We start from the raw sequence: 14,970 nt of genomic DNA on the forward strand, positions 1-14,970 counted from the left end.
TGAGTAAATACTGTTTATTATTGCTGACCAACTGCCAATCTGTGTTGCCTCAAAATATTGACATCCTCAAAATCCTCCACATTAGAACAGTGACACAGATTAAACCCAGAAAAAAACATATCCTGAGATCAGCTATCTAACAGTAGTGAACTGACTTCAGACCAGAGCTACTGACAAAAACGTCTCGTCTGTGTTGTCAAACAGAGTCCGTGATCTGCCGTCCAGTTTATGATGCGCTTAATGTCACTGTGACAAGATGTTACAGATCAGACAGCCATAAAGCATAAGACAGCCATAAAGCAGAGTCTCTTGAAAGCCATCAGTCACAACCTCATCCAGAAATACATATATACATATACAGACATATACATATCTTGTAAGTTAAGAGAAAACACCAGACTTGGCAGTGTGTCTCAATCACTGAACATTTAAAATCCAACTGTTGAGATACAGAGCAGATCCATTATATTTATGGTTTTCATTGATTTCTTAATATTAGGATTATTTGTTACTAAGCCGTCTTTGTCCAGTTCTACCTCCCTGTGAAGGCTATACATTATTACAGATTCAGCTTCATGACACACTTGGTCTCCACTGTTTAAGAAGCCAGGCAGCAGTTGTTGCTTTTACCTTTAGTACGGTAGATATCGTGCAGATGCAAACAGCTGCAGCTGTCGTGCTACCCTTTCTATCGGGGTTCATGAACCAGAAAAAAGGGGAGATCTGACTCTTATTGGTGGTGTCAGATGATGTCACTCAGACCCTAATCCCCTTGAGGATTCAGAGGACATCAGGTATTATTAGTACTGGTTAATATTAAAAGATTAGGGCGTGATGGGTGTTCAGTTCAGGGGTGTGTTGTTTGATATCGGTATCCATATTAGGCAAGTGGGTTGTTTAGGTGACAAAAAGCAGCCTTTCTTAATGCTTTATTTGCTTATTGTTACTCTGCAGGAGGAACAGATCCTTATTTAGATGTCTCGGTAGAAGACTCCATTATTATTTCAGTTCATCCTACTGTGTCTATTTGTTGCCAAAGAGCTGCAGGTCGAGGCGGACCCACACTTCCCCAGTAGGAACCTCGTGCAGCAGAAGACGACGTGTTACTGGTCCCTTGTTTTCAAACTCTTTCTTTATGGTCGCCACGGGAACCTCTGTCCGACCCAGAAAGTCTGACATAAGAGAAGAAATAGAAGACAATTCTCATTTCATTTTGCACCTTTACAGAGTAATCAGTGGGAGTAAACGGAGGAGTGAGGGCAGAGAAGAAGAAGAAGAAGAAGAAGAAGAAGAAGAAGAAGAAGAAGAAGAAGAAGAAGAAGAAGAAGAAGAAGAAGAAGAAGAAGAAGAAGACAGGAAGAAACTAGCAGGGGACTTACCGTCAGGTGAAAACTGGTCTCTTTCAAAGATGGTGATGCAGAGGACGTCCTGGTAAAGGTCTTTAATGTGGAACTGACAGTTGAAGTTCCACTTGGGGTTGAGGGTGTCGTTGAGCGTTCTGGACGTGAATATCTGAGCTCCCATGGTCACTTCACAGTAAGGGTTACTTTTACCTGGACGAAGACATGAAGACAGGTAAGAAGAGGGACAGGTGAGGGGGAAGGGAATAGGGTATAAGAGCAGGTAGAGGGAAGGAGAAGAGAGCCAGGAAGAGATAAGGAAAATGGAAAGGGGAGGGGGGGCAGAAGACAATAGAAGAGCAACAGAAAAGAGGAGTAAGGGGAAGAGGAGTCAAGAAAAAAAGGAAAGAAAAAAAGAAGAAAGCTCACAAAAAGGGCCTCGAACTGATGAAAAAAGGGATGACAGAGCACCATAATTAAATGTGGCTTTATCTTAGCTTCATTAGGTATCTATGCAGCAGTGCATGCAGCATGGATTCAAATGTGGATTCTACCACAACATTTTAAGTTTATGGTGTGTTTCTTAATCCACTGAACTGTAATGGCTGCCCCGTATCATGAGTGTATCCATGCTCACCATTGGGTTTGCCAGGCTTGAGTTCAGTGGCCTCCAAGATGGTGACAAGAAGTCTGCCGATTCCACTAGTCTTCACAGATCGTGCTACACACGTGTACACACACACACATTAATCAGAGCTCATCAAATTGGTTGCTGTACAGTATGACTGTTTGATTGGAGATACAAACCTTGATAGGCCTTTTCCCTTTTTTTCTTTTCTGTCTCAATAAATTCTTCAGATGCAGCCTTAATCTTCTGAACCCAGGCCGTCCTGAAAACAGAAACACACCCACACACAACACACACACACACACACACACACACACACACACACACACACACACACACACACACACACACACACACACACACACACACACACACACACACACACACACACACACACACACACACACACACAATAAGCCACCAAAAAACACACCACGTCTGTCTGTGTGTCTCTGTGTGTCTGTAGCTACCGTTCATTAATGTTGTCGGTCCTGAGGATGTAGACTCTATCGATGTGTGAGATGTGGAAGATGGGCTCGTCGCTCGATGGATCTGGCAGCTTTACCAGAACTTCATTGAGCAGCACAGGCTACAGGAAATAAAAGATTATACACGGTCAAACACAAGTGTCATGCAGCCACAAAAGAGGACATCAAAACTTACAACTGAGTGCGTGTGTGTCTCTCACCGGCTTGTACATCTTGAGCTGTACATTGTTCCTGTTGCTGAACAGTTTATCAGGCCCAGACGAGCTGAACTGTTTAGTCGCATGAGTCAAAAGCAGAAAGTCACTAAAGAGGAAGGCCCAGAGTTCCTTGTTGCTCTTTACCTTGTTCATCTGAAAAGAAACAAGTGATAGATAGATAGATAGATAGATAGATAGATAGATAGATATACACACATACATATTATTATTTATAAATCACCACAACAATAATTAAACAGTATTTACAAAGTGCTCAGTGATGGTGGTAAACACACACAGACAAGTTAATTACACAGACGTATTAAAGACGAAAAGTACAGAGTGTGTATTTATATAACAATATTATTCATGGTGCTGTGTCATCACTGCCTGAGATCCTTCTGTTGAGTTTCTGCTCAGACGAACCAGCTCACTAATCTCCACTGTGGAAGTTTTACTCTGAGGTTTGTCCACGTGTGACCACGACCAGTGATGCCACGTAACGCGTTACTCTAATCCGACCACTTTTTTCAGTAACGAGTAATCTAATGCGTTACTATTTCCAAACCAGTAATCAGATTAAAGTTACTTTATCCAAGTCACTGTGCGTTACTATTTTTGTCATTTTCCTTAGTAAAAATATATATTTTTGCTTTCTTCTTGCGTCTTGGGGAGTGAAGTCACGTATGCGACAAGTCACGTTTTCAGCATGTGGACAGTTCACGTGTACCACGCAGCGACACAAACGTAAACAACAATGGAGGGAGGAGAAAGATGCGCGCTTTCTAGCTGGAAATACAGTCACTATATTGAGTTTGTGTCAGCTAAAGACTCTGTGCTGGTGGCGACAAAGTGCTATCTAGCTATGAAAACACTACGTCAAATTTGAAGAAACATTTGGAGTCGCAGCACTGCAGTCAAACTTACAGAGCAAGTCCCAGCAGGTGGTGCGAAGCAGAGAGCAGGAGGTCCCCCACCACCCAAACAACAAAAGCTGGACATCGGTGCAAAACCAGTAAGTGGGGGGAGGGTTGAAGAAGTTGGTCAGGCAGTAGGCCTATGTTGTAGCGGAAATGCTGCCCTTAAACACCGTTAACTCGCTGTCTTTTGTGCCATAATAAACCAGATCCCTACTACTTGCAATGCCGAGCTGCCTCACAGTAAACCAGTTGTCATGTTTATGTTGAGGCTGTGGGGGTGTTGTCGGCAGTTGCTGAATGTAACTAATAAAGTAACTTGTAATCTAACTTCGTTACTTTTAAAATCAAGTAATCTGTAAAGTAACTTAATTACTTTTATAATCAAGTAATCTGTAAAGTAACTAAGTTACTTTTTCAAAGTAACTGTGGCAACACTGACCACGACACCCCGAGGTCTGACCCAGCAATGTTTCACATTTCATCCCCAGTCTGTCGGGTCTCTTTAACATTTAAAATATTCATTCGGTGAAATGGATAATGTAAATTTCTCTAAAGTATGAAGCCCCACCAGAGAGGTTCATTGACTCTGGTTAGCACAGTTTCAGAAACGTCACAGTTGTACTCACCTTGCCACTGTGGAGCAGTTTCCTTGGGCCCAAACAGTTGGTAAGAGAGTTGAAGACCAGGTTCTATTGAAAGGGAATAACTTTAGAAGGATCTCTCACATTAGAATTAGGTATTATGGAAATTTCTCTTTCGAAACCAACTTATAAAAAGGTAATCGAGCTAATACAAATTCTTTGTTTTACTGATAATGAACTTGATTCACACTTAATTGCGAGTCAGTAAGCTTAATACCTCTGCAGCGCCATCACACTGAACGTGGTTCTGAATCCATTCCAGTCTGTCAGAGTTCTCCTTTTCTCTCACGCCCTCGTTTACCTGATTAACACAATGATTCACAACAGAAACAGCATTCATATATTTTCCACACAGAATGCAGTAAAAGGAAAATAAACAAAGAAATGTAATTAGAGTTAACGAGTGGTGTCATAAATGAGAGAATCGATGAAGAAATGAACCTGTTGACAGAGCTCCTCCGCCCTTTCCAGAGCCTCTTTCAGAGGGCCTCGGTCAGCATGGCCCTCCGTGGTGCTCTCCAGGATCTAAACACACACACACACACACACACACACCCAGACAAGTTAATTACACAGACATATTAAAAGACGAAAAGGCATTTGACCCACCTAATTAATGAGGAGTTCAAACACAAACACGCTCATGAACATGATGGCCTACGTTTTTGATGTGCAGCGGGTAGCGTGTGATCCTCTGCATGGGTTTCAGCAGGAAGCTGGACAGAGGCATGCCTTTGCACCTGTAGTCTGTGGCAATTTTCTAATGGGAAATAACAGACGTTAATGTTAATAAACACATTCAGATTTTAGTTTCTCCCTCCGTGGATGGGACTGCAGAGTATCCAAAATACTACAGGATAATGATGCAAGGTCAATTTGAACACTCCCCTTTCTATCTCCACCTCTACCTGTCCGTCCACTAGTCTTCTGTCACTCTGTTTGTGACCCACACTATTTCCTTTCTTTGCTCACTCCTCCCTCACAATACACATGATTAAAGGTCCCATGGCATGAAAATTTCACTTCATGAGGTTTTTTTAACATTAATATGCGTTCCCCCAGCCTGCCTATGGTCCCCCAGTGGCTAGAAATGGCGATAGGTGTAAACCAAGCCCTGGGTATCCTGCTCTGCCTTTGAGAAAATGAAAGCTCAGATGGGCCGATCTGGAATCTTCTCCTTATGAGGTCATAAGGAGCAAGGTTACCTCCCCTTTCTCTCTCTCTCTCATTGGCCCACCCATGAGAGAGAGACATCATGGCTTTCAAACGAGCAAAGTGGCAGTTGGTCAAGGCCACACCCCCACCCTCCATCTTGCCCCCCCCCCCCCTCTCTTCCTCAATAGCTACAGACACAGAAATGGCCCATCCTAAGGAAAGCTCATTGTGGGACTGGGTCTAGTGGCTGTAATTCTGCACCAAGGCTGAATTTCGGGAAAGAGACCTCAGATACAGTATTAGGGGAGCACTAAGGTCTACATACAAGCATCCAAAGAGCACCATGTCATGGGACCTTTAACTATTCAATTTAGAGATTGTACATTCAAAACACACGTCTTAATTTGCAGAACATTTGCATGTTCCTGCTCCCTCACTGTCCCCTTCCTCCTACCTTGAGGAAGTCCTTAAAGTTTGGCTCGTTGTCGATGCGCGTCTGGAGCAGTGTTGCTCCGTTGATCTGGCAGGAACAGAAGCGGATGTAGGGCTGCATGTGGGACAGCTCCGCGGCCAGTATATCCCCAATCATCGGCACCGGCATGTTCTCCCCACCCGTCTTCTTACGCACACGTAGTGCCCTGCACAGTAGCACATGTGTAACCATAAGCAGCTCGGCATTTTTGTCCAGACAGAATCCACATAGACAACGCTAAAATAGCTGCAGTTGTATAACATTTGATCACTCCATTAGACTGATTGTCCCTTCTATGTACTGTAGATGTCATACACTCTGTCCAGGTGATATTTACTTGAGAAGTTTAGTGTTGCAGGCCAGCAGTTCCTTCCAGTTGACGAATATCATGACCATCTCTGCATCATTCAGCCGGCCCGATTCCAACATAGGTTTATGGAAAACCTACACAGAGACACACACACAAAGACAGGAGAGAAGATGTTAGACATGTTAGACAGAAATAGAATGACAGACACACATTCTCATTGAACACTGGATGGATTTACTGTGTATGTAGCTGAACTCTCTGTTTATACATGAGTTATTAAGCAGGACATCTGTCCATTACCTCCAGCACTATCTGCAAGTCTTCCACGTATCTCTCCTCAGTCTGGATCAGCTCATGGATGTAACCCTGTCTCTTCTTTTCCTGGGAGCTCATTGAGTCCAGGCTATTCAGGTCTGCACACCCTGCAAGAGAGGAGGAATACACAACTGGTTGATTTGTTTTTGGACAAAAGAAATAATCAAACCACTTTAAACCACAACACTTTGGCACTGCATTCGCTGCCTCCTGCTGGATGTTTGGGCATAAAAAAAATTAATAAAAAAACCACAATGCTGCTTTTGACTCTTTCTACTGCACTTTCTCAAGTCTATGCGCACAATATTGAAGTTTTTTTAGAGAGGAGGATGGAGATGACAAAGGGGAAGAAGAGGGATGGAAAGGGAAACAGGAAATACTATAGTCCACCCACACACACCACAACACCCACCCACACACACTTACCTGATACAAAGGGTCCATTAGCCCATTGTAAGGGTCCCATACTAGCTGACTGTTGCTCCCTCACTGACACATCTCTTTCCTCTCCCTCATCATCTGTCTCATCCCAAAGGTTTAGAAAGTTAAAGCTGTTCTGTAAAGTCATTGCTAGGATTCTGTCTCTTAAAGTATTAGTATTAGTTAGTTGCCCGTCTTCTGTTGCATTTGTCTGATTGTACTCCGTCTCTCCTGTCTCTTCCTCGCTCTGTGCCGTTATCTTCTTGTTGCTGATATCAGACTAAAACTTCTCCTCGACCAAATCTGTTTGTACCAAAACAGGAAGAGGAATTCTTGTTTTTTTCTTTCTCACCATGTGACGCATGTTTAGAGTGGAAAAAGCTGAAGTCGTTTTCTACTTTTCACTGACATCTGCCAATTGGGGAAAAGTTCTTAGATAATGTCCAGATCAGATACCTAATATTACCACAGTTACCACCACAAAAAGGAAGACACATGGTTGTTTGACTCTGCATTGAGCTGCAAAAACCGTTGTTCAACACTGTACATCTGCCCATCTTAATCATGTGTATTGTGTTGATAATATAAACAGTGCACACACACACACACACACACACACACACACACACACACACACACACACACACACACACACACACACACACACACACACACACACACACACACACACACACACACACACACACACACACACACACACACACACACACACACACACACACACACACACACACACACCTGTAGAGGTGAAGACTAATATTTAATTTAACAATAATAAAACACTTCTAGTCACTAGTCATATCAAACTAAACTTTATTTTTGTAGGTTTTATTTCAGAATCAGAATATATTCAACAAGTCTTCAAAAATAGTTACACCATCTTGTGCCACAAATGTTCTGTATAGGTTATCAGTTTTGCTAACAGCTCCTATTTATCAGACTTGGAACAGGAGTCACCGTTAGGAGAAGCTTGCATAGACTTTCTGACCTGAAGGAAAAGTATCCACAATCCTGACAACTATGTTATAGGGGTCTCACGATTCTCCAAATCCACGATTCGATTTAGATTTATTTTCAACAGGGATGGCAATGCCACAATAAGAGCCACTAGATGGCAGAAGGGTACTTACTTTGCAACAACAGTTTGAGTTCCTCAGAGTTTAGAAGGGTGCAATTGAATGCACAATTAGTTTACCGAGGTGCACATAAATGCACCATGGAGTCCCGGTCAGAGCCCACATGCTTTACCTACGTTGTTTGTTTACATAACTCACTCATGGTGAATGCAAAATGTTGCCACAACGGTGACTTCAGGGAAGCGGGAGAATTTCCCAGTTCTGTTGTTTCTGCATCTGTGAGTGGTTCCTTTTTTTAAAAATTTTTTTCCCAACTTTTTTTTTCCGGGGGGGGGCGGGGGGGGCGGGGGAAAAAAAAAAAAAAATACTGTGGAAATCACCAATCCTGCTTTTGATTTAGATGGTCAAAAGCGAAAGCTAAGTTCGATAGATTTTTGATTTAAAATCGAAATTGTGACACCCCTACTATGTTATTTTCACTGTGGTGAACAGTATGAGCAGACATGCATTTAGTTTATGCACAGACAGAAACATTTAGAGCAGCAGCAGAACAGCATTCAGTTAATATAAGGTGCAGCAGCAGTTTGTGCTCTCTCACCTCTGGAGGCAAAGTGTATGTCTGTCAATGGTTTTGTAACAGTTCGCCATATGGTGAAGAGTCGCTTCATCTAACTTCAAACTACTTTAGTTCCTTCTGTTAGTGATAACATCTGACTCAGTTATGGCTTTTAAATGTAAAGGACAAACTGTACGCTTCTGCTTGTACCATATTCTGTCAAAATTAAGTTAAACAGAAGGTTTTCAAAGGCAGAAAATAAAAAGCCCACTGCAAAATGGTTATAGTTGAAAGCAAAATGTAATGCTACATCTCCAAACATGTTTTTAGTAGAGATCGACTACAAGTTTTATATTTAGCATACTAAAATACGTACACCTTCCTAAACATATTTCTCTGATAAATTTATAAAGTCAAATGTCCACTTCATGCCTTGTTTAAAGCTTTTTTAAGACAAGTGCAGGAGTGCTGGGCTGGAATTTGGACCTTCCATTATTCTGTCTATTATATAGTATGCCATTTATAGTTAGCATAAAGACCAAGGATTAGAAAGTCAGAGTAAAACTTGCACATCATGTCTGAATATAGACACATCTCAGAGGAAAGACAGAGACAAATAGTGGGCTCTGTGTGAGCTAAACTCTCAAAATTGGAGAGTAAGACAGGAAAAACTAAGCGTGAAAAAAGGGAAAAAACAAGAGGTGAAGGGAAAAAGAGGGGGATGCAGCATGAATAAAAGGGGGAAAATACGTGTCTTGTGAAGAGAAACAAAAGGAAAGAAGAGGGACAAGCCACAGAGAGACCCACTATTCCTCTGCTTCAGATGCATTTAAGCATCATGAGTTCACAATCAAAACAAGGAAAGAGGAAATCACAGAAGGCACAGAGGCTTTAACAATTCACACAATCAGCACTGAGTCATTAGAAAGTTGTTTCAGATACTGATTCATCCACTGGCAACACATGACTTGTTTTCATTGACACACACACTCACACACACACACACACACACACACACACACACACACACACACACACACACACACACACACACACACACAAAATTGTACAACACCCCGCACGCACACGCGCACACACACACACACACACACTAAATTGTACAACACCCCACACGCATGCATGCACGCACGCACGCACGCACGCTCAGTGGGAGACGTTAGTAGATAGGGAGTCCAGACACTCTGGCCCTTCAGAGCAGTGTGTAATAATGGGTCTCTCTGTAGGAAGAAGGAAGAGGAGGTGGAGGAGGAAGAGGACTTTCTAACGCCCTAGAAGGAGAAAGAGACAGAAGCCGAGGAATGGAAAGAGGGAGGGAGGAGAAACACAGATTGGGTAGGGAGAGAGGAAGTGGGAAAAACAGGGGAAAATGTGAAATAGTCAGTAAGAAGAAAGGATCTACAGATAAAGAGATTGGTGGACGAAGAACTATCAGTCATGGTAGATGGGTGTTGCACAGATAAAAAAAAAGTCAGTCAGAGTGGCAACGTGGAAGAAGAGCATCTCTGTGTTTTAAACATGCACATGTTCTATGTATAGTCATGTTTAAGGAATGTACTTACACTGCTGGCTGGGGTCACAATCCGCCGTGGTCATCTTAACGTAATTGGTGGGGAACAGACCAGTGACCCCATTAATCTCTCCTTTCCACCAATCAGGGTCGTTTTTGTCAAAAACGTTGATCAGCTGCCCTTTGGAGAAGCTCATCTCGTCGCCGTTGGCGGCTGTGTAGTCGTATATGGCTATCACCTGACAGACTGTGAGAGAAGAACAAGAGTTTACCATACCTTTCTTTGTGTGTGTGTGTGTGTGTGTGTGTGTGTGTGTGTGTGTGTGTGTGTGTGTGTGTGTGTGTGTGTGTGTGTGTGTGTGTGTGTGTGTGTGTTACCTGGTTGGGGTGCTGGTGTGGACTTGCCGCTGTTGGATCCCAATACTTTGACATGAGAGGCAGGAAACCAGCCCTTCTGACGCTTTTTACCACGGGCCTAGAGTCAGACAACACAAACCAACATGGAGAATACGGTTTTAATCAGCAGGACTACTGGCCAACAATTATCTCTAAATCCTTGAACATGGAGTTCTCCACCAAAAACCTCAGGTGCAATGCTTTCCAACTTGGGGGTCAGGGCTCATGAAGTAAATCTGACAGGTTGCAACATGATAAAAAGAACAGAAAAGCAGAAAAAAACATTTCAACACAGAATTCCTCATTCTTGCCTCTAATCATTCACCCCCCTGTGAATTGCTTTGACCTCAGGCCACCAAAACTCATTCAAATAAAAAAACAAAAAATGTATTTGGTTGAACTGGTCACAACCGATATTCAAAAGGTAAGGGGCGGCAAGTGGACATTGCTTTGTTTTAGTGGACTACAAGTCAAAAAGGTTGGTTAGTGTACAATGTCGAGAACGGCTGAGACCCTCTGTGGTTATCTGCTGTACAGTATTAAGCACCCACAGAAAATCGCTGAGAACAGCAGTTGATAACTGACCTGCAGTTCTCCGAGCCACCAGCCAGAGGCGTTCTGGCTGATGATGAGGATGAGCTGGCCATTTTCCAGATTCAGCTGTTCAGGGCGGGTAGAGGGTTGGGCCCTAATCACCTGGGCGATCACTGTGCACACAACACACAAATGCAACTTTGCAAAATGCAAAACCAGGTATTGTGTTCTTATGTGATTCAGAGACCGAGAGATTAGAAAAAAAAAAAAAAAAAAAAAAAAAAAAAGACAAGACTATGAGCTCACCTGGCTTCTTCTTTGCGGATACACTTAATGTCTGAAAAAAACAAAACAATTATATCACCATTACAAACCTTTAGAAACACAACACAAAAATATATGGGGAGTCAAGAAAATAACAGGAATGCCTTGCAATATAATGCAATCCAACACCACCACAAATATCAAAGCAGCGTTATACAGTAATGGACTGGATACAGATTTTTTTCCCCTGTATATCGGCACGTGTTGAGTGTTCTTACATCGGTCTCTTTAGGTTTGACGTAGTTGCTGGGGAAGACGCCTGTGCGGTCGCCTATAGAGCCGTGCCACCACTCTCCCTCTTTCTTGCTCACCAAGATCACATCTCCCTCTCCAAACGTCAGATCACCATGCTCCGGAGACTCATAGGTGTACAACGCTGTGTATTCTGGAAAGGAAAAAAATATATATATATGAACATAAATGAACAGCAAATCAAAGGCTCCAGCTTATACAAGACCTGCTGCTCAGTCACGCTGAACTCCAACAAGACAACATGATTTCCCTCACATTATCCAAGATAATATTGTTATATACATTCATTGCTGAAACAGCCATTTAGGTAGGCTGGATCTGCCATTTTAAGAAATCTCGTTTTTCTAGATTTTGAAGGAAATGCAGAGTTCGTTGTAAACTTGAGACACAACATAGAATTCAGATAATATAACATCATACAATAAACCACCTGAAATCCAACATAAAATGTTAAAATACGGGCCAGACAAACAGCAACACATTAATGTATGGTGTGTGTAATACAGTGCCTTGCGAAAGTATTCGGCCCCCTTGAACGTTTCGACCTTTTGCCACATTTCAGGCCTCAAACATAAAGATATAAAACTGTAATTTTTTGTGAAGAATCAACAACAAGTGGGTCCCAATTATGAAGTGGAACGAAATTCATTGGCTATTTCAAACTTTTTTAACAAATAAAAAACTGAAAAAGTGGGCTGCAAAATTATTCAGCCCCTTTACTTTCAGTGCAGCAAACTCTCTCCAGAAGTTCAGTGAGGATCTCTGAATGATCCAATGTTGACCTAAATGACTAATGATGATAAATAGAATCCAGCTGTGTGTAATCAAGTCTCCGTATAAATGCACCTGCTCTGTGATAGTCTCAGAGGTCCGTGTAAAGCGCAGAGAGCATCATGAAGAACAAGGAACACACCAGGCTGGTCCGAGATACTGTTGTGGAGAAGTTTAAAGCCGGATTTGGATACAAAAAGATTTCCCAAGCTTTAAACATCCCAAGGAGCACTGGGCAAGCGATAATATTGAAATGGAAGGAGTATCAGACCACTACAAATCTACGAAGACCCGGCCGTCCCTCTAAACTTTCAGCTCATACAATGAGAAGACTGATCAGAGATGCAGTCAAGAGGCCCATGATCACTCTGGATGAACTGCAGAGATCTACAGCTGAGGGTGGGAGACTCTGTCCATAGGACAACAATCAGTCGTATACTGCACAAATCTGGCCTTTATGGAAGAGTGGCAAGAAGAAAGCCATTTCTTAAAGATATCCATAAAAAGTGTTGTTTAAAGTTTGCCAAAAGCCACCTGGGAGACACACCAAACATGTGGAAGAAGGTGCTGTGGTCAGATGAAACCAAAATCGAACTTTTTGGCAACAATGCAAAACGTTATTGTTTGGCGAAAAGCAACACAGCTCATCACCCTGAACACACCATCCCCACTGTCAAACATGGTGGTGGCAGCATCATGGTTTGGGCCTGCTTTTCTTCAGCAGGGACAGGGAAGATGGTTAAAATTGATGGGAAGATGGATGGAGCCAAATACAGGACCATTCTGGAAGAAAACCTGATGGAGTCTGCAAAAGACCTGAGACTGGGACGGAGATTTGTCTTCCAACAAGACAATGATCCAAAACATAAAGCAAAATCTACAATGGAATGGTTCACAAATAAACATATCCAGGTGTTAGAATGGCCAAGTCAAAGTCCAGACCTGAATCCAATCGAGAATCTGTGGAAAGAACTGAAAACTGCTGTTCACAAACGCTCTCCATCCAACCTCACTGAGCTCGAGCTGTTTTGCAAGGAGGAATGGGCAAAAATGTCAGTCTCTCGATGTGCAAAACTGATAGAGACATAACCCTGCCGCAACTTACAGCTGTAATCGCAGCAAAAGGTGGCGCTACAAAGTATTAACTTAAGGGGGCTGAATAATTTTGCACGCCCAATATTTCAGTTTTTTATTTGTTTAAAAGGTTTGAAATATCCAATAAATTTCGTTCCACTTCATGATTGTGTCCCACTTGTTGTTGATTCTTCACAAAAAATTACAGTTATATATCTTTATGTTTGAGGCCTGAAATGTAGCAAAAGGTCGAAAAGTTCAAGGGGGCCGAATACTTTCGCAAGGCACTGTATATGATGACCAAATTAGACAGATATGTTACTGTACCTTCAAGCTGCAGGCTGTCGCTAGACTCCGAAGCATCAGCAAGGGAGCTCTTCATGCTGTTAACACAGAAGGACTACATTACCATACCTATTCATGCATTCTACCCATCTATTCATCCATCATCCAACCATCCTCCAACGCTTATCTGGATCACAGAAGTACCAAAACATCCCCCCCCCCACCCGACCCCACCCCCCCAGCCACGTCCTCCAGCTCCTCCTGGTGGATGCAAGGCATTCTTAAGCCAGATGGGGGTATCAATTCCTGCTGCATGGTCTAGGTCTGCCCTGGGGTCTATGAATACCTGGAATACCAGGAGTCATACTTCTCAAAGGCCCGACACACTTTAACCGGCTCCTTTCAATACAAAGGAGCATGGGTTCTACTCTGGGCTCCTCAACCTGCAATCTCATTCTTTTGTTTATTAGCCAAACCTCATAATCAGAGGAGAATGTGACTGGATTGACTGGTATATCAGGAGCCTTACTTTCAGACTCCGCTTCCTCTTGACCACACGGTCTGGCAACCTGCCAGCTGGAACCATACTGTGTATGTGTAAATGTATGCTGCTGTGTGATTTTTAAGTGTGTGTGAGACTCTCTTAACACAGCGGATTCCTCATCACAAAAGGAGGGAAAAAGTCATTTCTACTGGAAATACATGATTTACTGGAGTAGTTACCACACCTTCAGACTCCCTTACTGACACGTAGACATTATAATGTGAGTGATGCATGTTTTCACTGATTTACCCGTAGATATGGCAACAAAATATGTTGGTATGGAAAGTGGACAGGTATGTCCTTCAGGCTACTGTGTTTATGTGCATGTTTTTGTTTTTCTTAAAAGGAACACGCCGACTTATTGGGAATTTAGCTTATTCATCGTAACCCCAAGAGTTAGACAAGTCCATACATATCCTTCTCATCGCCGTGCGTGCTGTAACGCTGTCTGACGGCCCCAGCGGCAGCAGCCCATCACAGAAATGCAGGTGAATGGTTCCAGTAATCCTACTGCTCCACCAGTGATAAAAGTGACAAATAACACCAACATGTTCCTGTTTACATGTTGTGATTTGTGTCTAGCGTCACAGCGTACAAAAACAAGCGTAACGAGACGAGCCGTCTTCTAACCGTAAACAAACTGGGAACTATATTCTCAGACAGGCTTGCTGCAAAGCAAATCATTCCGCCCAAGTACTATATTCTTCCGCCTGAGAATATAGT

General features: G+C 42.7%; 1 protein-coding gene across 2 annotated transcripts in view; it reads right to left on the reverse strand.

The window, feature by feature from the left end:
* The window catches only part of itsn2b (intersectin 2b), a 39,224-nt gene continuing 24,254 nt past the window's right edge, over window positions 1–14,970 (reverse strand). For both annotated transcript variants that reach the window (XM_039794886.1, XM_039794887.1), the window contains exons 22-40: window positions 13,746–13,801; window positions 11,540–11,706; window positions 11,304–11,334; window positions 11,049–11,170; window positions 10,446–10,542; window positions 10,120–10,314; window positions 6,452–6,573; window positions 6,179–6,285; window positions 5,824–6,007; window positions 4,876–4,974; window positions 4,656–4,739; window positions 4,432–4,515; window positions 4,200–4,262; window positions 2,657–2,806; window positions 2,439–2,557; window positions 2,148–2,230; window positions 1,978–2,061; window positions 1,380–1,553; window positions 1–1,172 (exon numbers count right to left, since the gene is read on the reverse strand). In XM_039794886.1, coding sequence (XP_039650820.1) covers window positions 1,024–1,172; window positions 1,380–1,553; window positions 1,978–2,061; window positions 2,148–2,230; window positions 2,439–2,557; window positions 2,657–2,806; window positions 4,200–4,262; window positions 4,432–4,515; window positions 4,656–4,739; window positions 4,876–4,974; window positions 5,824–6,007; window positions 6,179–6,285; window positions 6,452–6,573; window positions 10,120–10,314; window positions 10,446–10,542; window positions 11,049–11,170; window positions 11,304–11,334; window positions 11,540–11,706; window positions 13,746–13,801 — 2,170 coding nt within the window. In that variant the 3' untranslated portion in view covers window positions 1–1,023. The remainder of the gene's footprint in view (window positions 1,173–1,379; window positions 1,554–1,977; window positions 2,062–2,147; window positions 2,231–2,438; window positions 2,558–2,656; window positions 2,807–4,199; window positions 4,263–4,431; window positions 4,516–4,655; window positions 4,740–4,875; window positions 4,975–5,823; window positions 6,008–6,178; window positions 6,286–6,451; window positions 6,574–10,119; window positions 10,315–10,445; window positions 10,543–11,048; window positions 11,171–11,303; window positions 11,335–11,539; window positions 11,707–13,745; window positions 13,802–14,970) is intronic.

Source organism: Perca fluviatilis, chromosome 3 (genome assembly GCF_010015445.1).
Source record: "Perca fluviatilis chromosome 3, GENO_Pfluv_1.0, whole genome shotgun sequence".
In the NCBI taxonomy this organism is placed as follows: domain Eukaryota; kingdom Metazoa; phylum Chordata; class Actinopteri; order Perciformes; family Percidae; genus Perca; species Perca fluviatilis.